Source organism: Spea bombifrons, chromosome 9 (genome assembly GCF_027358695.1).
Source record: "Spea bombifrons isolate aSpeBom1 chromosome 9, aSpeBom1.2.pri, whole genome shotgun sequence".
NCBI lineage: Eukaryota > Metazoa > Chordata > Amphibia > Anura > Pelobatidae > Spea > Spea bombifrons.
In genome coordinates, this window is record NC_071095.1 from 30,744,134 (window position 1) to 30,770,083 (window position 25,950).

A 25,950-nucleotide genomic window follows, 5' to 3' on the forward strand; every position below is an offset into this window, starting at 1 on the left:
ACCCTAACACAAAAACATTAATATATGTTCCAGACTTACTTGGGGTAATTTGTGCAGTACTGGGTGTAAATATCAAACTCCTGGCTCTGTAAAACAAAAGATATATATATATATAGTGAAGTATGCTCTCAATCTTTTTTTACCATGATATATATATATTAGTTGGTAGCCTTGTCACCATAGGACCCTTCGGTCATGTTGGCTGTGGCTTAAGGCAAAAGTCTAATCACATGGCAAGTGGTGGAGTCCGACTGGGCCTTCCCAATCAGCTTTGTGGAGCGTTTTGAACATTTTAAAAACTAATGATTTCACGCGCAATGCAAAGACAACCTACAGTACACAATACCATAAGCAAACAAAGTTACAATAGGTTTTTGACGTCTCGAGCAATAAATGGCTTTCACTGACCTTTTCAACAAAGCAACTGGCAACAGCCACGGGGTCATCCCTGCAGCTATCGAGATCCTGGAGAAGCTCGCTGTGTATAAAAACACAATAAAAACACATTTAAAAAAGAAACCATAACGCCGCTTTACACATTAAGCTGGTTCACATGTGGTCTATGTATATAGGCGATTATTCAAATGAATTTGGTCAAGACCTCTAATTGATCTCCGGTGAATGTAGTTTTGAGAACCTGCGATTCCGTGTATAAAGTATGAAGTATGTGTCCGTGAGGAAGAAAACATTGTTCCCAATTTATGAATATTCATCAACACTCTTCACGGGATTGCGCATGCAATTCTAGAAGAACATCCAGATTAATGACGACTTTTACACCAAGACAAGTCATTTGAAAACGGCAATAAAACCATGGTTAACACACGATTAGGATGCATTTTAAGTGGTATGCACATCATTGCCAGGGGGTTGGAATAACAGACTTTAAGATTATAGTAGTTTAAAACCAGCACACAGTCACAAAAAATGAAAAAATGTGCATGCGATAATCCGGAATAAATAAAACACCATAGAACGCGTCGGAAAGGAGACGCTTAATATATCCATGCAGCCAAAGGATGGTAAAAATAGTATGGTAATGAGAGCATCCGATGAATGAAAATAAACACACATGCACCATATTCCTTTATACACACTTATTGAACACGACCTAGACAGTGACCTACCTGATACTAATAGTTCACTAATGTGGATTGGTGGGGAAAAGTATAATGAAAAAAAAAATGCAGATATACATTAGGTTTCAGTAAAAATACAAAAAAAATCATAGCTGCAAAATCAGTGTCCCGGTTTAGCGTCATCACAAGGAGGAGGTAGCCAAAGACTGTTTGTGTGTATTTTTTTATATATTATATTAAGTTATATATTATACATATACACACACACCTAAAATATATAATAAACCAATTGATATACAATTTGTTAAATATGATATATATAAACAATTATAGTATATAAACACACACACATACACACACAACCACATTTGTTTGTTTTTCTTTACATTGCTTTGTTAGAAACAGTGAGCTTATGTTCCTCATTTTAACCAAGGCTGCAAACCCAGTATAATAGAAAATGAATCATTTTCAAACCCCCCCCCCTTAAATTACAGCATAAGCCGTTACATATCAAACCTTTACCAAACACGCACTAAATAAAATCTAGTATATCCAAAATATATGGTGCAACGTAAATGGTACATATTGGAGCTTTCCAACTAACTCCTGTGGACAGCAATGCCGAGAACTACAGAAGAGGGTTAAAGCCTTTACAAAATGACATCATCAGGAACAAAACTAGTACCGTCTTCAGTTACGATCTAAGTGTACATAGCCAGACCATCAATCTTGCTAGAAGCCAAGCACAGACATGGAAGTAAATCTGCCTTCTCAAAACGCAACATATAATATTACAAATAAAGGAGCAGGAATGGACAAAGCTCTCAGAAACGTCCTTACATGCTGCATTTCTTACACAAACACTTTCTCTGCGCCCTCAAACCACTATGAGACATCAAGGATCCACAAAAAAAAATACATTATAATATGTGGTTCCTGCCAACGGTATTTTCCTGTATGATAGAAATCTAAAAAATGTTACAAAGTTATGTCCCCGCAAGATACATACTAAATTACTAAGCGCAATGTCATAGTGTGTGTTCTGACATGTTAAACAATAAAGAAAAAACTGTTACTGATGTGCTTTTTTACAGAAGACAAGTACAAACCGACATTACGCAATCCATAGAGTCATTTTTATCGACTCCTTGGCAGGCAATTGGAGAGCTATAGCTACATATGTTTTGCGAGAAAACGGATCTGTTTATTCCGATATTCTTGTTTGGATCATAATATTCAAAGTATGGGGCTTCATTCCTTTACTGCTATATAGCTAGAGAGACTGCTTGAACAAATAGAAATATTCGTCAAGGCCGCTAGAATCGTCTCTTCCAGTAACCATTGGACCACAGATGGAGTTATGAAGAATGAAACACATGACCTTAAACGATCAAGTATTTCATGGGTAGTAGACTGCATCATATCGTACATTTAATACACTTGATAGACTTAATTTATACAAATCAAGGTAATGGGGTATTTCTGTGCTGCAATCCAATAAACATTGGCTAAGAAACTAAACCCTATTACATATGTTTATAGCTATAGAAGGTTTTAAAACAAAAAAAAGCTGTAAGAAAAACAAAAAAAACAAAAACATATTCGCTGGACATTGGGCTTTTTGTCAACTCTATGGACATCGAGAGAAAGGTCTACCAGTATTTTCAGAAGGACAAAATAAAATCCAAAACGAAGCATCTCACCTGTTGAGCTGATAAATATCCTCAATGTTTCCAAAGAGAGCGCTGACTTGCTCGGGCTTCATAGGAAGCTCCTGTCTGTCTATAATACCCCCGAGATAATCCTACAGAAAGAAAACGCAGACTGTTGGGTGAAACTTTTTCAGGGTTTTATTGCTGAATTATTTTGTTTTATTGACCCATTCCTCTGGGAGTCCCGAGCTTATGGTGCGGATTTTATTACGTGATCTCGTAATAACCTATGTGACAAATTGATTAACCAAAACTACTTTTCTTATATATTAACACGTATGGCGTTTATTGTGAATATTCCAAATATGGGGTTAACTCTTTGAATTCCTAGCTGGAGTATTCACCAAAATGTGTTCACATGAGGCAAGCAAAGACTGACTTAAATGGACCAGTGCTTTAACTCTCAAACTCTGAGCCTCCTGTTAAATATAGAGTATTTTAGAATGCTCACACCCGGATGTGAAATCTGATGGGTTTCAACTAAAAACGTGGAGAAAAAAAAACAAAAACCAAAAAAAAACAACCCAGCTATAAATGGCATGTTTATACAAACAAGCAATTCTGCTTCACAAGAAACCGCTCCTTGAATAAGCAATAGAATGAACACAACGTCAAGCATTTTTTACTATAAAAGGTTTTTTCCACAGAGGTCTGAATATAGAGGAGGAAACCTAAAGCAGTGAAAAAAGGATAATTCCAACAGCTACGCCATCATCCCCTGTAGAACAAGGAGTTGCTGGAACGGCAAGAAAACTAAATAAATAAATAAATAAATAAATTTAAAAAAAAGACACCTACCTCTACAATGCTGCGCAGGTCCTGGACATACATCCTCTCGGTTTCTATGATCTCCAACACCACGCGTTCCACGTAGCTTAATTTATGTGTGATTACATTAACCTTAGTCCCAAAGGGCGAGAGGGATCTAGAGCCAAGACGACTATGCCTGTTTGCCGTGTTGCTGTTTGGAGTACGAGCACTTTTCATCCCGCTCTGCATTTCTCGGTAGGTTGCTTGCAGGCTACCTGCAGCAGATGACACCAGCTCCATGTCCTGACGCGTCTTCTCGTTTTCCACCTGTTCTTCCCCCTTAAACCCGCCACTTATATTCTCATAGATTTCACGGCAAGAGCCAGACGATGCTGTGGAGATGACGCTCACAGGCCGGTCAGAGTCGTAAAACTCTGTGCAAAGTGAGGTGGAGCTGGATAACTTCTCATTGCTACTGGAAGAAGCAGCAGAAAGCCTCGGGGACTCTAGAATAAATACAACAGGGAATTTACATATTTTTTTATTTATTAGGATCACATTAAAAATAGTTTTTTTTTAAAAAAATATATTTTGCTGTTTCCTTTTTTAAAACAGTTCTAGTTTTTGCATAATATGTTTCCAGGCAACTGCCCATTAGCCATAGTACGTTTTCTGGCTGCGTTATCGTAACCCAATCTAGTGGACAAAAGCCCCGACTCTTTATCTTACTACCTGTGGTAAAGAATACAATGTTTCATGTTAACCAGCCAGACTCACTAATGAAAGTCAATGGAGGAAAGGACTCAATATTTGGTGTGACCTTTGCCTTGAAAACAGCATCGATTCTTGTAGGTACACTCGCAGCTGTGCAAGAGGAATAAAACTGGGTGAGGAATCGCCAAACTGACAAGGTTAAAAGTCATACGCCACGGCAAGACTGAGCACAGCAACAAGACACAAGGTAGCTATACTGCATCAGCAATGTGCCAGGCAGACATAGGTTTCAAGATGATCTGCCCAATCTGTTTTGAAATAGAAGCCGGCAATGATGAGGACCATAGACGCCGCTGTGGGCCAAGAAAACATACTGCAGAAGATGAAAGATACATTGTGCTTACTTCCCTTCACAATCAGAGGATGTCTGATTCATTAAGTCATTAAGAACTATCTTAAGCGTAAAGAAGAAGAAGGAGTCCTGGAAGTGATGGTATGGCCCAAACAGAGCCCTGATCTCAACACCATTGAGTCTGTCTGGGATTACAAGAACAGAGAGGAGCTAATGAGGCACCTAAAAATACACAGAACTGTGATCAGTTCTTCAAGATGTTTGGAACAATCTACCTGCCAAGTTCCTTAAAAAATTTTTTGTAAAAAATAAGCTATTAGCATCTATATAATTGACAGCATTGGTAATCTACAGCATTTATTCACACCTGCCTAAACCTTTTGCACAGTGCTGCATTTGATTTCTCTACAATGTAACAAACATCATTAAAACTCCCTTCCTCTCTATTGACAGTACGTACGCATTCTTTCACACGTAATTGTAGGTATAATTCACACACACCTAGACTACGTCATGAAACAGGTGATGATACTGAATGTCTAAGTGCTGGCAAGGTTTCTTCACTTTCAGAATACCTGGGCCTGCAGACATGGGCAGGGCTCGCAGTTTTCACACTGGACGTGCCAAGGTCTCTCCGTCGCTTTTCTTCCATTCTATTCTAAGGGCACACGTGTCACTTCCCCCCACCACAGGCAGCTCCTCACTTGTGTAAAGAGAATGAACTCCCAGGAAGCAGGTGCAAATCCCATGACATCCCTACACACACACTAGCCCTTTTGTTAGCCCTCAGAACAGAAACTAGGCTGACATTTCCAATGGTTGCTTTCGCTATTTTGGAATTTTAAGTTATAATTAAGGTTACTCAATAGGCTGACGAGATAAAATACATAACCGAGACAACAACAAAGCACTCTGAACTTGTGGAGAAATTTACCATCATGAGAAGGCAATGGGTTTTTTGTTTGTTTGTTTTTTTATTATTAATTGATATAAACTTTCCTATTTTTCCCCACACGCATCTTTACAAATGATCGCGGATAGTAACTGCTTCCGCTATGACATGGGAAGAGACTTTCAAACTGCAGACAGAGGCTGTTCTGTGCATTACCCATGATGCTTCTCACTGGCACAAAACATGGCATTATTCAATCAATATATTATATGTGGTTCAGTCCACTGTGCAGACTGAAAAACTCTAATCAAAAACACGCCAAGGTCATAATCACACATAAGTAATAGCCAAGTGGGCAGAACCAGGGAAAGCGCAGGGCTACACTTCCTTTAACATTACGAAAGTAAAACAATGGGGCGTATAACCGATGAATCATTCCAAGCAGGGCTGGGGAAAGCTATTGAAAATGCCGGCAACCTGAGTGTTCTTTGCCCCCAGGGGTCAAGATAGGAGATATATACACAGATCAATATTACGGTAACAAAAAAAGTTAGGTGCCAAAACTTTAAGTGCCACGGCTAACTTCTGGGATATATCTGATTACAAAGAAAACATAAGAGCATGCGATCTCAGAGGAAAAGCGAAAAGCGCATGAGATAAAAGGGGATTAGCACCTAGAAAGAAGATCTAATTGGTGAGAAATGCTTGGGTCACCTGTGCACCAAAAACTTAAAGTAGCCATCAATTGTGATTAAAGGTTAAAGGTCTTAATAGCCCATTAATCGAGATCATTTACATTGCACTGGAGCACCAAAATGCGCAATGTAGATGAAAACATACAATTCAAAGACTAAGTAGTTTAAGTTATAATAAGCTCCTGTTTCTAATGAGAATAAGCCACGGGGTTTCCGAGTAACAGATAACATTGCCTTTGGTTAACGCTTTAATGTCCATTCTGGTGCTACAGGATCTAGGTAACACATCCCAGTAATCACCTGTCAAAAGAGAGTCTCTGGGGTTAATGCCGTAGGAAAACCTTATCTTACACACAGAAATGATCAGCCACAATAATTAAATGCTTAACGACTTTCCAAATAGCAGGCACCAAAAATACACAGACAGGTCTGGCGGATCTAGGTTACTTGCACCACCTTATTATTGTATGGGGTAAAAGTAAAACCTGTTTTTTTCTCCTCTGGCAATCAGATGTTGCCCAATTTCCCAAGTAGGATTGCATTATTCTGTGTACAGGTGAGATACACCCCTGAACATGTGTGAGCAAGTCCTATGTGCCGTTCCATCATGCCAATGCACAACTGAGTATAAAGGGTGAGGATCTTCTACTGTGCCCTTTAAAGACTGGGTGTAGTCTTTGTGCCATTTCACAGCCCCCTCTCTGTTCGTGGAGTAGACATGTGCCAATGTCAGAAAAGATGTCTTAACATGGGCCTTCAAGCAATATAACTACTACCAACACTCCTGAATTCTTCAGGACAGTCCTGAGAGTGGCGCTTACACGCCAGTAGTTTTCCTGGCAAGATCTAATTTATCGGGACTGTAACCCGCTCTGCCCACACACACATAAAATATACAGAGAGAGGGGAGCACACCCTAAAAAGCATACACATTCAGATTCCTGGGTCGCTGCTGAAATAATAACAACCAATAAGTATACAAAACAGAGCAAGAATTCAGTGCATACGCAGCGAACACCACCCAAAAAAACCATATCTGCAGCATAAACATTGGGTTTCCTTCACACTATTTGGCCATATAGCTTAGACCCCAACTACGTCAAAATACCCCAAGATTGGGAAGACAAGAACATAGGGATGTTCAATTGCTTAATGTATTTATTCAAAGCAGAACTATTTTTTGCTTCCAAAGATTATTTTTAGAAGAGTTAGGGTCAAGATCCAACATACTTAATAGGTAAAGACATTTTGTCTGGTAACTGCATTTATTTCATAAAATCGGAGAAACATGAACTATTCCCAATACATACGGTTCTATTGTAACCGATCGTAGCAGTCATATAAACACACCTTTAAGCACGGGGCGGTAAACACACATTTGTCAACACACTAATAACAATGTTTCCTTGAAGGCTGGCAGGGTGGATTAGACCAACATATGAGATGGACAGAAGAAGCAAAGTCACCGAAACAGGGGATTTACACCAAAAGATCCAAAACAGATTGTCGCACTTTGACAGTAGAAAGCAGCATGGTCAGGTCCAGTATACTTATGAAGAAACAAACCCATTGATCAGAAACGCAGTGAACATCTTTCCAGGAGTTGCGATAAAGACTATAAAGAAAATCATTTTAAAGCAGAGTAGGGCATTAATACGTAAAGCTACAGATGATTAGATCCTGAAGAACCACAAAAAGACGGTGTAGGACCAAGTGGTAGGACCTTGAAGTCTCATGTATGAAATGATCACATACCAAACAGCCGTGAGATCCTGCGATTGAATCCTTCAAAACGTCCTCTCTCATCAAACATTTTGTCCCGATTTAAGAGCCCCTGGCCTTCCTTCCATAGACGTTCGGATCTTTTCCTTACATGGAACGGCTTCTCCGGGAGTGGTGTGGACACACTGACATCACTCTCTCACCTGCAGACTCTCAAACCACCCTCCTCTCTCTCTCTCCCCACCTCCTAACAGGAAGCAAAACGTCACAGGATTCCTCTGCCCTCCCACCAAATCACAGGTGTTCTCAGGTATACCGCGACCGGGAAGAAAAGGTTTTAAGCATGTACTTTGCATGCAGAAAAGCAGCCAAGAATAGTTTCTTTGCACTACCCGGTTAAAACGAGCTATTACGTTTGCAGAGTCTGTGAAAGGCGGACAACAGCAAGACTTTACAAACTCGTGAAGAATGTGGATGTTGATCCGACGTCTCACAGAAGCCAAAAACCACTCTAATGAAAAGTCTGTAGTGGCCAAACTCTAGATTGGGTTCCACGTGCGTGGAGTGATGTAGGCTGCATCCATGATCTTTGTCAACCTTCTTAAACGAAATGGTAGGATTATATTGTTATATATATAAATTATATATTGTGGAGGTAGAGTCGGCATCTCAGAAAGCACCAAGGGCTTTGAAATATTCCCATTACGATAGACTTGACCTCTCCTGCACAGACATGTACACAGGATCCTCTCATTAAAGAAAATGCATTCCTTTAGGTTTGAAAGAGCTTGCGTAATCCTCTAAAAGCTTTGCAGAGCACCCCAGGATCCAGGACGCAAAGGGGTTAATGACGGGCTGGGTTACACGGAAAGTCCACCCTTCCATCCAGAGAGGGGAAGTACACATCGTGTTAGGGGACACATGCCTTTGTATTGTATGACAAACGTTTGTAACTACAACAGCTGTGGGATCCCGGCCATTACTGAAGAGCACATTATATATAATTATATATATAATATAGGTTTTCCTAAGATCTGTATGACAATTGCATTAAATGACTTGTTGCCGTTTGCCTTTGCTGCCACGAACACATTGTAAAGCAAATAAAAGAACGGAATTAGCATTTGCAATTCATGCAGGTTCATACCGAGAGCTACTGGAAAGCATGAGGCAACGGCATGCGCTGGGTGGAGTTCCCTCGGTTTCCTGGCCTCAAGGGTTTCTCATGCCAGACAATCAGCTGGAACCTGTTAACATCATTCTTATTTAGACACCAGTTACATCAAACATACCCACAAAATTACCACCAAACTATTTATCGTTCCGAGGATTTATTTAGGTAAATGCATAGTAAAGTCTACTAAGCAGGACCAAGATGTAGCAAATCAAAACAACTTGATTTGGGAACATATTGTGGTGGGTGGGCTGGCAAATACACCAAGTACGACCCATTGATGTCATCGGGAAAGATCAAGCGAGCATCTATACCAAACCAAGTTGAGCCACGCTCTAGTTGAACTGGGCTAGGCTGGAGCCCACCTCAAGCCAATTCCAACTTTCCCAGCTTTAGAGGTGTCAAATATCAAGGATCAAAGGGGGCTCTGCTGGGAGGACAGTTGGCATCTATGGATTTCCCATGTCTCCTGCACCGAAGGTGCATCTGTCATGACAAAATAGCATGGATAAACCCAATAGTGGGAGACGAAATTAATTTCTCTCGTACCTCCTCATTCCACCATTACCAAGGCTACCTGGTCCAATCATCAACTTAACAAGAGGAGATAAGTAACCGATGGGAATAATGATGCATAACCAAAGAACAGGAAGTTGAATATTTACATTATTATATGGTCTTATTTAATGTGTAGAAATGCGCAATGCTGGCTTTGACAACGACAGGTCTGCTTCAATAGCAAATGCAGGTTATATTTCTCTAGTCTGTTTACACTAAGTGTCAAGGCACTTACTATTACCCCATGATACTAGTTAACCTATGAATGAACTTTTAAAAATACAAATATCAACACTTGGGTCCAAATAATAGTGCAGCGGGTGCCTGTTTACAACAGATATTGTGCACCTTGTGTTTCAATTCAGGTGTTAATACTTTGTCTATATGCTAATTCAGCCCATTTGCAAAACTTTACATGTGAATTCTGCTAGAGCACAACATAAAATAACCACACCAAGTAAAACTGTTAAAGTAAATCAATAGGAAGTCCGCTTATCCCGACAGAGAACAGTCATGGTCGTAAGGAGAAAAAAGGTCGGCCGATAAAACATTGATAATGCAACAGATTGAATGACTTGGCCAACCTTTATTGTGGTTTCTCTAATCTACGGTTATGTCTGTGTTAATCCTGGGATTAAAAGAATGTTGATGTTAAATGCCTACTTTGAAAGAAGCTTTGTTGGAGATACAAGATCAATTCAACTCATTTTATTCCATTTCATGAAGGTCTATCCGTACGACTTCTTTACATTGCACATGATTGATTCAGGTAGGTAGATCAATCGGCAAATCAATACGAAATTCATTTACGAAATAAATTAAGCATGACCTAAAGGCGGTTCGTTAAGAAATTCATTCCAGAAGAGTCAAAACAACATACGCAATCCAGAAATGAATCATAGATATTCAGATGGTCCATGCTAATCTCTCGATTCATGAATCAATATAGAAGAAAGAAAACGTAAAAAAAAAAAAAAACACAAAAAAACTTGTGAAAAGACAAATGGCAAACAATAAATCATGTATAAAGTCTAGAGACGCAATAGTACGTGCAAAGAAGCCTTCAAAAGTAGAATCGGCCAGCTCGCCACTCTCAGCTGCCTAATTCCAGAAAATAAGAACAATCTCACGTTCCTCGTGTGCGTTGTGCGGGAAACAGTCTTAATTATATAGTACGCAGGGAGATGCCAAGAAGATAAGTATACGGCACACTTCAGACTTCCGTCCGTCTAAGGCCCCCGGGGCTAAGTTGTCCTGGAACCATGGTTGGTGACCATCAAAAGTGCAAGCAGGATGGCCGAATCCGAATAAGAAGTATTGTGCCATTCGCAGAATTCTTAAATAGATTTAGGTTGAACTTGCATACCTTGGGCAATGTAGCAAATGTCCCAGAAGAGCATGAGCAGTTCCGAGCTCTCCTTTTTTTTGTCCTAGAGGTCACAATGCTACCCAGTTTCGGCACGTGTTGTTTACACAATGACTCTAGGTGGGACGTGCCCAGCTCTATTCTTAAGCGGTGTCACTGGACACACTCTCAGGAAACGCTCTCCGCAAATAATCCTTTGGCAAACACAGACGCACCCATCCTCCGTACAGCTCCATCCTGGCGGGATTTACATTTTTTTACTAAAAACCACTACGTAGCGCGATAAATGGCTTGTATGAAATGCTGCAGTAGAACTCAACAATTGCATTCAAGAACTTCGCTATGCATGAAGGGAGGTTCTCCTACAAGAAGGAGAGAGCCGACCCTGCGTAATGCATATTATACATCAGACATGTATTATTGTGTAGTGCTACATACGTATAACATGCCTGAAGAAGAGACCTAGTCTTGAAAGCTTGCAATCCATTATACGTCAGTTAGCCAATAAAAGGTATCATCTGTACCAAATTTGCTTTCTCTCTTTATACAGCAACAATATTTATGGAAAAAACGTGAATTAAACTGCCTGTTACTTTAACGCTATTTAAAAGAAACGGGTAACACTGAAATGCATACGTCTATAGTTCAAAGTACTCGTTAAAACTCAAATTCCCATCCGAGATCTGGAGGCTTCCTGTAGAGATAGGCTTGGGTAATGAGGTCACCGGCATGTCAAGCATTTTTCATCTATCAGTGTACATACTCTGGCAGCAGCAGGGGAGTGGAGCCAGGCGTGGACTACACTCACAGGTAAAGAACGAGAATGTCAGCAGCGGAAGATTATTCTGCGAGTGCCAAAAGGGTGTGCAGTACTAAGCCACCAGACGCTCAAAAGATCGAGAGGACTCTTTCTTTGAAATCAGTAATTAGTTACAGGCCAATAGTATTAAACAGGTAATGTAGTATATTCGCGGAATTGTTATGGCTTCACAGACATAAGCTTATGCAAGACAAATTATTGTGACCTACATAAATCAGTTACATTTCATTTATAACGCGCCAGATTTCTTTTTTTTCCCCTTGAAGCTCAGAATTGCTGCCGAGTCTATCAGCGATCTGGGGACCTAAAGTCGCCATAATGTGAATAGCAAAAGCAGTAAAGGGGTCTCTAAATTAAGTAGAATTGGGATCTATGCGCCAACGCTCACTTTCTTCATTGACTGGTTTTAAAGTTACAAACGTAATTTTTTTTTCCTTTTTCTTGGATTGGCTACTTTCAAGGTCATACAGAATCACCGCCATATGCATTTGCCTCTTTCTCCACCTCCCCAGCTGTTTTCCACGCAGGAGATGGGTTTGGCCGAACACATCTCCTCGCACGAGATATACCTACCAGCAGTCTGCCCTGCGGCTGTCTTGGTGAAGGTTGCAGGCAAGTTCTATTCCGACCCCTGTGTGCATGCATGGAAAGTGATGCCATTGATTTTAATGGAAGCACTTTCCTGCACATGACTGGCTGCTTCAAGCAGCCAATCGGTGAACAGAGTCACCAGGAGGAGGGCAGAGAAGCAGCTACTAACTTAGGCAAGCAGCTACTAACTTAGACCCACTAAACTATTAAAAGTTCCACTCTCTCACCCAATTCTATCACAAGTAATCCTTGTTTGGTTGGTTCTCCATTAAGCGATCACAATCACCTTATATCATATACTTTCAAATGTTTCATTCTCACTTTGTGTTCACAAATATTTACCGGAGGGGTGGGGGCTCCCTGCTGAGCAAGTCATTCTAGGCATCCTATTCCCTGGCCGACAAGAGACTACAACCCGGATTTTGGTCTGGATCCCAAGCACGCTGATGTCTACAGCCTCAGGCCAAGTGTCCTGAGCAGCTTCAGGAATGTAGGAGGAGGGCATGCTCCTCATCAAACACGAGCCTCCCAACATCAGGAAGCCTACAGGAATTTATTACAGACTACCACACTACAATGTGCTGCTATCTTTAGACTCAAGGCCAAGAAAGCTCCAGAAATACAACGCCTTTGATCATTGCTAACTTGGTGATCCTCCATTCATTGGTGAATTTACCTTGGGTCCCCCCGCCCACAACAACCAGGACAGGAGTCCTTTGTGTTCCATTCTGATTTACTGCGTCTAAGTATTAGACATTAGGCTACTTTTTAAATAGCCTGAACATAAGTGACTTAATTTACTACCAAGACAAGTAATGCGTTTATAAGGACAGTTATTAGCACCATGCTTGTTAACATTAACAAGTTTCTCATAATAGCGTTTGTGATAGACCATTAACAGTCATGTCATCAGCTTCTTTTAGGAAGATCCTAGGTGTGGCCATGGCAGAGACGACACCATTTAACATCTATGATGATCTATAAAATTTATAGATCATCATTTAGAAACTTCACAATTATATGTTTGTCTAATTAACTTGGGAATTGTTTGTGGTCACAGTTCCTGCCTCAATAGAGGGGCTTGATTTACAGTAAGGCTCAGGGCCGCACTGGCCCACCGGGATACCGGGAAATTTCCCGGTGGGCCGGCAGGTCCGTGGGCTGGGCGGCCAGCAGACTTACCCTGAAATGCAGAGTGGCATATAGGGGGTTAGAAGGCATATCATGGGACAGAGTGGCATATAGGGGGTATAAGGCATTTCTGGAGGCAGAGTGGCATATAGGAGGTTAGAAGGCATATCAGGGGGGCAGAGTGGCAAGCCTGGGGGCAGAGGTGCATAACTCGGGGGTAGGTTGTCAAATGAAAGGAAATAAAAACCAAACATGTCTCAATCATAGCTTTTATTAAATAAGGAAAAAAATAGTCTACATGAATTAATAAAGAAATAAAAGTTTCTTACCATAATATCGTGAAGAATAATGTGATCAGTGTTTTGTTCCACTGAATAAAATGGAATTTTTTCATCTAAAAATGTTCGCAGTAGCAAATGTTTTGATCCCATTATGTGTAATGTATTTCATTTATTAGGGCCTTTTAACACTTTTGCTTTCTGGCATTTTAATATAAATAATGAGATAAAAAGAATGGCACATAGTGTGACTCGGGTGTGTATAAGGGGTGCGTGTGGGTATAAGAGCTTCACCGTGAGATAAACTATATGGGGCTGGTCTCCAAATTTTTCCAGGGCTGCCTTTCAGTCCCAGTCCGGCCCTGGTAAGGCTTCCTAGTGCTATAGCGGTGGAGTCTATAATATATTATATATATATATATATATATAATATATATAGAATTATATACAAATACATAGATAGCAATGGCAGAAAAGAACCGACTGGCAGACCAAATCATCCTTCTTTGAATGACTTTTAGGGTAGCTTCATGCACATTCCAAGTGTTCTTGATTTCCTTTAACTGGAGGTCTACTCTAGGTACCTACTACCCTTTCTAGAAAGTAGGACTTTTGTACAGCATCCCACATTGCAGATGAAAGGGAAACAAGGAAATTGGCATTAAAAAAAAAAAAAAAAAAAAAAAAAACGCCCCTTCCACTTATTATATTATTTTCCTTATGGGAAACATGCTAGATATTTCATATTTCATACATAGAAAACAGAGACAAAAAAAAAAAACAAAAAAAAACACACAAATGCTTTAAAAGGGCTCGGCATGGTAAAAAATGTGGGGGATATTTTCTTACAGAGGCATGACATACAGGGCTATAAATAGAATAACATTAATATTCTCGATCCAAGGAGAAATCCGATTGCCTTTTGGAGTCAAGAAGGATTTTTTTCCCCTGATGGCAGAATTCAAAGTAGCTTAATTAGGGTTTTTTTGCCTTCTTTTGGATCAGGAATAGAAGGGTTAGGTAGAAGGGTTGAACTTGATGGACTTAGATCTTTTTTCAACCTTATGTACTATGTAACTATGTGTGTAAGAGTGAATTAATTGCATTAGCCCCTCTTTCCAAGCACATGTTTAGTCTATGTTATGACAAACTTATCAGATATCGACACAACCAAAATGCTTTTCACCAAAATATCAACATGTAATATTTATTAAATTCTTGGGAACTAACATACCCAACAAAAGAATATGCTAGTGCTTTATGAAGAACGTATAATATTACGTGTGATTGTATGTAGATATTGTTTCAGGTTCTTTCTATAGCTTAAGACACAAAGGCAAATAGAAACGTTTGCTACATTAACCTCTATGCCCAGTCCTTCCCTGACTTTACCAAATCACTCGCGGGTCCCTATACTTAAATAATACAGCCCGGTAAAGATGTCATTTATAGGGAGTCACCACCTGGTGACGAGCACTGCGCTGACAGCAGTCCATATAAAAATCATTACATGATTTGGGGAAAATATAATAAATTCATACAGTTAAACAAACAAACCAACCAACAAAAAAAGAACCAGTTTTGATCCTTAACTATCATTACATCAGAGTTGAGTGTAAATGGGTGTAAAACCAGGCATTGACTGTGTCTGGCAGCTCTTGGGGTTTCTTTCCCCATTCTTGGGGTAAACGGGCAAATTCCTAGAATCACCCTTTAAGTTGGCCAAAAGTTGTCTCAGTAAAATATCAGTTTTCAGCTCTCCAAGAAAAGTGCCAAAGTTCGAAAACTTTTTAAATAATAAAAATGTCCTTTACATTGTAGAAAACACTGGAGCGAGGCGTGAAATCCACGTCTTATTGCAAGGATTTAGCATTCTCTACATGCTAAAGGTGGATTAAATAGTATTCACAGTGGCTATTTCTGTATGTGCATACTGCGCATGAATGAGTATGAGGTATGAGGTTGAAGTGTGTTGTAATTTTCATTTGGCTGAGATGTGTGTTAGTGTGGCCTGGTCAGTGTGTTGGAGAGTAGTTGGTTGGTCTAACGGAGAGCCATCTGCATGCATCCGTGTAATAGAGCGGTCAGTATAAGTGTGTTTCATCGTGTTTTCAGTATGGTTAAGAGCTGTCAAAGTTGTATCTGTTTGGCCGATGCCTCTTTTGGCGTGAGTCAGGCGCATTTTCTCTTTTGGGAAGAAAAAAAGTCCCCAATTTGCTAAACTTAATGGGGCAATTCCGCCTGTGTGGAACACAATGTTATTACATATTTAAAAGCAAAAGCACTAAACCTATTTCTGAAATAAAAATTGTAATTTAGTAATAGTTTATAATAATTACAACAAAACATTCACCTATACTAATTCACAGCAGTGGTTACCAACAGTGTCCGTATTATAACTCTACGATAGGGTAACGAAGCAACGTCTTCCGCACAAACCTAGTTCTCATTACAGAACATAACACAATTATATTACACAGACTCAGATTCCGTAGCGTGATTACAACAGAGGACACGAAAGCGTTCCACAAAGAAAACTTAAAATTGACAATAACTTTAAGCCATATTGGTACATAAGGAGAAGAGGGCCCTGCTCTTGCAAGCAATCAGTCTAATTTACTGTGTATTCCTGGGAGAAGATATTTTTGAAAAGATTAAATATTACATATAGTGTACAGGAGTGAAAATGTGTGATATGGGGAAAAGAGACACATCTACCTTAATAGAGACAATTCAGAGGTATGCGGGGAAACTTCCTCAACCATCTTCGACATATCAATACCATATCCTATACATCCATTAAAATAGTCAAAGGACACAGTGAGAGACAATCAAATCTAAAGACCATGTTCATAGGAGAACTTCCAGATATCCCATATACATTAATGTTATAATATACATTATGAGGGGCACAGCCCAATGAGCTTTGCCTGTAAGATGCACTTTAGAAGGCATCGCTAAATCAATAAAGAAGGTTTTTGGAGACAGATCTCCCCCCAAACAAAACTATGCATTTGGCCAGGGCTGGACTGGGAATGACAGGGCAGACCTAGCTCTTTAAGGCCAGCAGCTTCCTGGTGGTAAAAATGTGGGCAACGACTGGACATGCGTGGCAATAGGCTACATTTTTACGCTCATGTAGTGTATGGCTGGGAATATGCAGCATCAGACCGAGTGGGTGCGTAGTGCTGTGGGCCAATGGCCCATGTGGCATTTGCCCAGTGTGCCAAACTTGCACTTGGTCAACTAGACCTTCTTTCAGCAGCAGCTCACTTAGATCTTTCATAATGTATCGGGATATCATGGAGATGAAATGTTCTGCAAACTTCCTCCACTGTCTCACCGCATCCTCTAGGACTATTTTAATACATACATGGTATGTGGCATTAAGATTGTTATGCCCAGGAACTTGAATGGTTAACCAACTCCCCAGCTTCATTAGTAGTATGTCTACAACAATCAGCTTCCCTGGTCCTCCCACCGTGCAGGGTTCCAAAGAAAGATACATTGCTGGTACGGTTTTGCAGAAACAGCCATCTGCAAATGCCAAGCTTCATAAATAGGTCTTGTGTTATCGTGCCAGGGTGATGAGCACCCCTTGTGTGCCATGAAAACCACCAGGCGGCAAAAAAAAAAAAAAAAACAACACACAAGAAGTGGGCAGGATACCGATCTTCCACCTGTTACAAGAACGATCCGGGGGGGGGCACGGGGAAACAGAGACTTAACACAGATTACAGGAGATACAAACAGGGAGATCTCATAGATATTCTCAATTAACACCTTTACCCGCCAGGCCATACGTCCAGCAGCTATGTTCCATTAACTCTTTCAGCGCCAGCAACTTTTGAAGCATATGTTTAAGTTAACTTCACTTTTAACCCTTTAATGATCAGCGTTAGGGAAACATGTAAGACAATATACTGCCTCACACACACACACACTAGCATTCCAATGCGTTAACAATGTTAGCAAAACTATTCACTAAACACAAGTGACCTTTCGAAAACAGGAAGGAAAGAGAATTAATTACCTTTGTTGTTGATCAAAAGGGGGACGCGGTAGTGATATGCTGCTCAGGTCCTCAACCTTTACACAGGAGCAATGGTTATTCAGCATTATCCCAAATTTTCCAGCCTGGGTGCGAGGAGTTCCCCCCTCAGGGACTATCAGGAAGTCGTGTACTGAGTCAGGCTGAGAACCGTTTGCAGAGAGCGCTGGACACAGGAGTAACTCCCTCCAGGCGGAGACTTACATTCATAATGTCTGAAAGGAAGAGGCTTAAAAGAGCCAACCGAACAGGTTCAGGATCCCTGGCCCTCATTCACTCGCTCGCGCAGATAAACATTCCTATCGTGTCTTCAGCACATGCAGTACGTTATGCTACATTCAAGAAGAGCTTGGTTTAGTTTGTATGATATTTATGTACATTGTGGCACCTACATATTCCATAGCGCAGGTCCTAAACTTCCTACCCCCTCGTTTCTATATCTTTCAAATGCCGTGGGAGGCACTTACAAGCAGCTTGACACCCCACTATCCCTGGGGTCTTTGTATCCATTACACGCTATGTTGCAGGAATTAAAATTTATATATATAATAAACAGGAGATTGGAATCTCTTTTGAGCAGGGCCCTTCTCGCCTGTTGTTTCTGTAAGTCGAATTGTTATGTTATATAAAACAAATAATAATAATAACTGGTAAAGGGTACAATGTAGCTACCTTTAAAGGTTGACATCCATGTTCCCCTCCTCCAGCACACAACTATTCAAGCAGTGTTTAACCTACAGGGTAATAATTATTAACCAAACAGCTTCCAGAGGTCAGGGTGGAAAGACGAAGCGATCAATGCTACATCAATGCAAATCATGGACCGCCGGCATTTGCGTTTTGTCCAGGATCCTGTTTTTTGAGTTGTTTTTTTTGACCGGACTATCTAAGGTGTGAACATATTCAACAGCGATCTACACTGGCCCAACACAAAAGGACAATTCTTAGCAGTAGAAGATCAAACAACGAAACAAAAAGGGCTTTGTTCATGATGGCTTCTAGTCTACAAATTACCACTATTATGGTTTCCTATCTTGTAACCCCTGATGTGCCGGGGAAATTCTTTTAAAAACAAATACAGAGTAACAGAGCGTAGCAGAACAGCTCTGTATCTAAAGTAGCCATGTAACCACCCAGCATTTCATTTGGTGATTTTAACCAGGAGCGTAACTAACATAACTGGTGTGTATATATATATATATATATATATATATATTATATATATATATATAATATATTTAGTGGGGTTTAAGTGGATGGCACCATAGTGCAATTTAAACACTAAACAAAGACAAGAATCAGGATAGGTACATTTTATATAACGCCGAACATAGGGATCGACACCTTGTGCTTCAGGGGGCGTCACTGTGGCAAACTATGGGTTAAAGCTCTTAGGAGATAAAAGGGATAGGGTCCTGCTGAGACAATCCTATAATCTGTGTGAGATGTTCCTTAATGGTCTGTTACTTAAATAGCAAATGCCTCAATGGAAGATTAGCTGCACTATGTAGATGTTGGCTTCAGATAAGGTGAGAGGTGGGGGGGTTGGGTAATCACTAGGTGTGCAAACAAATATAAAGAAAAACGCGGAATTTTTTCGGCAAATAAGAACTGTTCAGCCCTTCTAGTCTGCCTTTGTCTCGGCTTAGCTTCAGGATCGCTCTATGCCTAGCCCATGCGTGCTTAAATTCCTTCCCTGTATTAGCCGCTACCACTTCTGCTGGGAGGCTATTCCGTTTATGTACCACCCTTTCAGTAAATTCAAACTTTAATATACCAATATGTAGGAAGGGTGGATAGCGATAAGGTTTTCAGACTGTTGCGGTAACTTGATTTTTAAAGGACTTGTTTTGGAAAATATGTTTAAAAAGGTGTTACATTGTGTACATTAATTTTAAAACAATTCAGATGTTGCTATTAATGCCTACAAAGGAGATTTGTTCATGGGAGTCTTTTTTTTTTTTTTTTTTTTTAAATCATGTTTGAAATCTTTGAAACCACCCATAAAACATATAATAATAATAATAATAATACATTAGTAAGACTGGTTATTTGAGAAGACCATGTTCAGAGATACAGTATATACTGTTTCCTGACATCTGTACAATTATATAATTATTATATATAATATAATAATTACAATAACAATTATGATATATTATATTGTATTGTCTACTTTTAACATGCGCTATAAATTGTACCAACATCGTCGGTAATAAAGACCTGTTTGCTCACAGCACGTGTATTGTCTTGCATGTGAAAAGCAAACTGTATGTTTGTCGTCTCTGGCATCCAGATGCCGGGGACTAAAATTCCTTTGCGCGTTGGGCCACCAGATTGTAGGTCGTACGCCGTAGAACATGACATCATGCTAAAGACCAAAAACACACAATATTATTTTACTTTTTTTTAGTTTTATGCCAATTGCCAGGCCCATAATAACAGCCCACAAAAGATTCCGGCGTGGGGTAATGTAGCGGCCCATGGTGTTTACATCAGAGCGGACTAAGAGGTGGAGCGCAAATATTTAAGAAAATTAAAAAAAGGAGCCTTTAAGCTCAAGAATGACTTGATTACAGAAAGCAGAGGTATACTGAATCATGTGACAGCTGTTTTGTCCCTTTAAATGTTCATGATGACCTCCTTGCTAACGCATTAGGGGCGGTTCAGCAAAGCCCTCCATGCGCATTTGCCCCTTTTTTTCCATCCCGAGCTATTTTCAGACCCCAGTGCCCCTGCATGGAAAATGCCCCCATGGTAAATGCCCCCACTGATTTCAATGGGAGCATCTTTGTGCCACCGATTGACTGTTTGAAGCAGCCAATCAGTGGCAAGAATTGTTGGAGGGGAATTGTTGGAATAGCTCAACTATTTGAAAAGAGTACTTTAATATGAATTCTTCTTTAGCGGGGGGCCATCAGAAAACTGTCCCTTTAATAAGGTGAGCCATGTTGGCTCTTGTAAAAGGGATACGTATTTGATATATAACATATTACATTAGCGAGGCTGAGAGACAAAGCTGATGGTACGTTGTAAGGCATGTCTCTGTCCTGCTATGTCGAGCTAATAATCTGGCAGGAATGCGGGTGGGAGTTAAACACATAAAGAAGGAGGATTTTGCTGAGTATGGCAAAAATCGGATGCAGAATGAGAATGGAAGTGCTGGGAGTGTTTCTGCCGTACAGGAAGGGGATAATGCTTCTAGGAGTTGTATTAAAGCACGCCAAGTTAAATGGCAACTCCCGTCATTTCTTATTAAAAATACACTTTGAAATATATTGCGCTTTTTTAAAAGAGTTTAAGTTTTTGCATAATAGGCAGCTGCATTTTAGCCACTTGTATACATTGTATTACTGCTATAGATGCTCAATCTACCAAGCACACTGTCTCTGAAATTCTATGAAGGAGCAGACTACTTAGCTTTGCTATTTATTATTATTATTATTAATATTGTATTAATAATTGTAAGCTCATTTGCGCAGGACATTTTTTTCAACCCCGTTTCTGTAATTGTTAAATACTGCTTGTTATGTCCTGTTTACGCGGAATATGATGGCGCTATATAAAATAATAAAAAATAATATTATCTTTTATTTAGCCAATAGGTCCGTGCTCACAGGAGGGTCAGCTCAATGTGGTGTTTGAGCAGGAAAAGCCACCCAAAATATCACATGACCGTCAAAAATGGCGGCCTTAAGGTCTGCAGATAAAGGAAGATTATCGGAGCAAAAAAAAAAAAAGAACATTTTTCCCCTTGGTGCTAACTCCATTCGTCTACACGGCATTGTATTTTATGATCAAAGGGAAATATTTTTAACAAGGAGGACTTTTACAGTCGGTGACCCAGCAAGCCCACGGCTGCTCACGAGACAACACAAATTAGCCGTGTGGTAAAAAAGGGAGCCTCACTGACAAGCCTCACTGATCATACAGTCCATCCACCAGTCCATGGGTAGCGGGAATACATCCCTAACTAGTTCACAGCTATGAATAAAGCCTCTTGAGGCCATCGGCGTACAAAATAATGATCTATTAAGCCTCTTACACACAGCTGATCCTATTGTATATTTACAGTTATAGGGGAACTGTCAGTATTACAGCATATATATGTATGTATGTGTGTATATATATATATATATATATATATATATATATATATATATATATAATTTAATTTATTCAAGATAAATATACCCCATGCTTTTTCTTTGTCCATCAGTTTAAATTATAGAGATATTGGATCTGCGGGATCCTGCAGCAAGTATCAATTTCTTGTACTGACATGCCTACACACACATATGACAAGATGGTTGCTATGGTGACAATACCACTTTACAACATTTGCACCAGGATCTGTTATTGTATATGAATAGTTTCCACCAGAGGGCAGTGTCACAGCTAAGTAGACCCCCCCCCCCCGAATGGGCTTTTATTTTTGAAATGTTATGCTTTCTGCCCGGGTCACATCATGACGAAACTTGAGAAATGCACATTAAACATTTTATTACATTATTGTTTTAAGGGCTACGATGTTAAATAAAATGTTATCTGGTACCAGAATGATGCAGAGGGGAATAAAGTCCCATTTCTGTAGCTGAGCCAGCTGGCTCGGGCTCAAGCCCCCCATCCTCTATCCCTGTTTGACTTGTCGACACGGTGGGAGCAAGAGCTCTAGCCAAACCGGCTAAAAACGCACCTTCACTTTCAGCCTTGTCTTGTGTCCCACTATGGCCAGCCGGCCCGCCTCTGCTCGGCATGGTTTGTGTTTGAGTTGTTCATGGAAATTACTGTAACATATATTAAAATGTAAAGTGGGGCTGTGCCAATATTAGCGGTTTGGTCTGTGATATCGTATCTAATAAGGGTTTAATCACCTTTAATCGCCTTCCTTGTTCACCTACATGCAGACATCTAATTTATCGGTTGCTGGTATAATAACACTAATAATAATAATAATATTATATAGGTCTAATTATAACTCCTCCTTTGAGATGGCAAAATATCCCTTATTAAGGCAGATCTATGATGTTTTTACAAACGCTATATACAACATAAACTAATGTAATGTATTTTCACAGATTAAAATAAACAGTATATTAGAATTCCACCTTCTGTGTATACAATGGGAGCAGCCATCTAAACGTCCTGTTCTCAGGATCTGCATGATTCCTCCTTATTATCTCTATCCCTCCTTACTATCTCTGCCCTATTATTACGTGCTAATTATTGTGGATTACCTCTAGCATCTTTTGCGAGTTTAAGAAGTGATACAATATATATGAGTGTGTCAAAGTCCTGATATATATATATATATATATTATATATTATATATAATATACGTAAGAGTGTGTCAAAGTAGCATCCTGGTCTACCAGAGAATATAAACCTCCACTGTCCTTAGCTTCTTGTTGCTGATGCATACATACTTTATTCTCGCAATTATTCCCCGCTTCCTTAGATTAGACAGTAAACCTTTTAAATGGAGACCTCCAAGTCGGTTCTTGATAGCAAATGTGGTGGACACTCCAGTCATCACATTCACTTTAAATTTGATGGGTCAAGCAAATGCACAGCACGGTTCATCTCTCTTTTCCCAAAAAAACAACTATTAACACTGCAGGCGGTGCATTCAGCTGGATGTGTGCATACTCACCGCCACCAAGGTTCCATGCTCCCTCGAGCGAGAGGTCCAGGAGGTCTAACAAGATCCTCTGGATGCAATCAATTGGAGCACACTCTTGTTGTTGACAGCTTCGAGTGGCCAAAAGTTGCACGAAATGCTGAGACCAGTTAAGTAAGTTTGTTTCATTTAACAGGTAAAGAATGCATATTAAAGTACTTAATAAAGTATTTTAATATGCTTGGGAAATGATACGAAAAACCATAGAGGGACACATCGTTCCCACGTGCGCTCAATGTGCGCACTCGGTGGGTATTGTGCTTTAGGGCCCCCAGAGCTCTACTGGATCTAATCTCTAATGTTCCAATCTGGTTGGACCAAGTGGTGCCACTGGCCTCAGCAGATGCACCATGCAGGCATCCTTGACCTTGAGCATGGCTCATTGAGCACTGGTACACCAAGGGGCCTGATCAATTTCTAGCAAAGGGCCGTGGCCCAAGTCTAGGTGGCCTAGGCCAGTGTAAGTGTCCGTCAGTGGAACGTTTGATCTCTGGATGAATTTAAGCAGCTAGATGTAAAGATCTTGCATGCTTTCGCCTCCTAATTATTTGAGGAAAACGCTTACGTAGAAAATAATGTCATTCAGCCCTAGTGCTTGCACCTGCTGCTCCAGACACTGGCACAAAGTCATAATTAAACGCTCATATCACATGAAGGAGTTTGCCGGACGACGGTCTATTCACACAACCCAGAGTTGATAATTTTCAAATTGTCAGATAACAATCTACCAAATCTACCTACAAATTGGAACTGTATTCATTAGTTTTTCTAATGCACTCTTTGTGCTTAGCTTATCCAGCACAGCTTATCCAAAGATGTATTCAATTCTCTTTTGTAACAAGGGGGTACCCTGATGATGTCATGGTGACATCACCAAGGTCCCTATAAATACTTATTTCTTAAGTGATGTTGCCTCCTGCTGACAGAGGGGAGACCGACCTGATCTGCTTGATCAGGGGTTATTTTAGAGGTTGTTATAACCACTTTTTCTCAGGTTGTAATAGTAAAAACAAATAAACAGCTATTTTTTTTTATTATGCAGCGCAAAAAAAAAATTCTTGGAGTTTTGATTTCTAACCTATTCATATCTTAAGGCTATTTGGAGTTTTTAATTCTTTTTCTTTATTTGAATTCTACAAGCGGAGGAAAAAACTTTGCTGGGGTAGCATAAATCACTTCACTCACTGCCTAAAACAACTTTTTTTTTTGTGATATTTTACCTTTGTCGTTCTTTTGTTCTGGATGCTCCGGACACAGGCCATGGTCTTTGTCTTCTGCAGTTTGGAATACATACACCCCGCTGGTGGCGTCTTCTTCTTCATTGGAATATTCAGGGTTCACGTCTTCATCCTCTTGGTTATATTCTTCCAGTCCTGGTGTCTGTTGGGAAGTTGCTGAAAACATATCCTGGCTCTTCACACAAACAACTGTTACAATGAGATACCAACCTGCAACAAAAATGAGACATGGGAATTATACAATGATGTCAACATATAATACTACAAGAATATCAAGCGCATAAGAAATATTTATTGCCGCTTTATCACAAACTGAGTTTCCTGCTGACCTAAAACTGTTGGCTCAATGATTAGCCCTTGAAAGCCGGCGATGTGGCAACCTCATCAATCCATCAGAATGGAATTAAGAGTCTAAAAGAGCGATGTTTAAGATTTCAGATGTATCTAGAAGAATCCAAGCTTCAAGTAGCCCCTGTTCCCGAAAACTTACTTCTGTTGCATAATAACAAATACTCCCTAACTCTTTGGAAAGTACACCGATTCTAATTCATTTATTTCTTCCATGTCCATCTCCACCAAAAACATTGGAAATGCCCCAATGTGTCTTTCCTTTCTAATGACAATAATAATTTATAGCAATGCAACCTACGGAATGTCAACAGATTGAGAAAGTAGCATAAAGCACGGACATCTGAGAAGGGGACGCTTTTCTACAACCCCATAAAGTTACATGGTAGAGGTATTTTTTACATATAAGAAAAAATAAACAAGCAAAAAAAAAAGTAATAACACAACCGTGATTGCCTCATAAAATATTAACACATAAATGATCCATCATTTTATTTTTCTGCTCAACGCTCCCTTAAACGCTGAATTAAAAGGTTCGTTGAAATAGTGCTGCTTAGCAACAGAATCCCGTCATCCTTTAAAAAGTCTTCCTCTATGCATCAGATCACGGCAGTCTGACCTCCTACAACCACTCCCAGTCCCCTTTAAAGGCAAACACCCCTTCCGTGCAGCGCAGAGGGTTAAAGGTTTTGAACAAGATACAGAACAAAAACTCTACATCATTTGAATGAGTGTACCCAGGGCCGGCCTTAGGGGTGTCCGACCTGTGCGACTGCACAGGGCGCCATGGTAGCAGGGG

At 40.0% G+C, this 25,950-nt stretch overlaps 1 protein-coding gene across 1 annotated transcript in view; it reads right to left on the reverse strand.

Moving 5' to 3' along the window:
• The window catches only part of PLEKHG3 (pleckstrin homology and RhoGEF domain containing G3), a 54,334-nt gene that overhangs the window by 13,798 nt on the left and 14,586 nt on the right, over nt 1–25,950 (reverse strand). Inside the window, exons 2-6 of the mRNA XM_053474695.1 lie at nt 24,786–25,013; nt 3,590–4,047; nt 2,783–2,883; nt 409–478; nt 40–86 (exon numbers count right to left, since the gene is read on the reverse strand). Coding sequence (XP_053330670.1) covers nt 40–86; nt 409–478; nt 2,783–2,883; nt 3,590–4,047; nt 24,786–24,969 — 860 coding nt within the window. The 5' untranslated portion in view covers nt 24,970–25,013. The remainder of the gene's footprint in view (nt 1–39; nt 87–408; nt 479–2,782; nt 2,884–3,589; nt 4,048–24,785; nt 25,014–25,950) is intronic.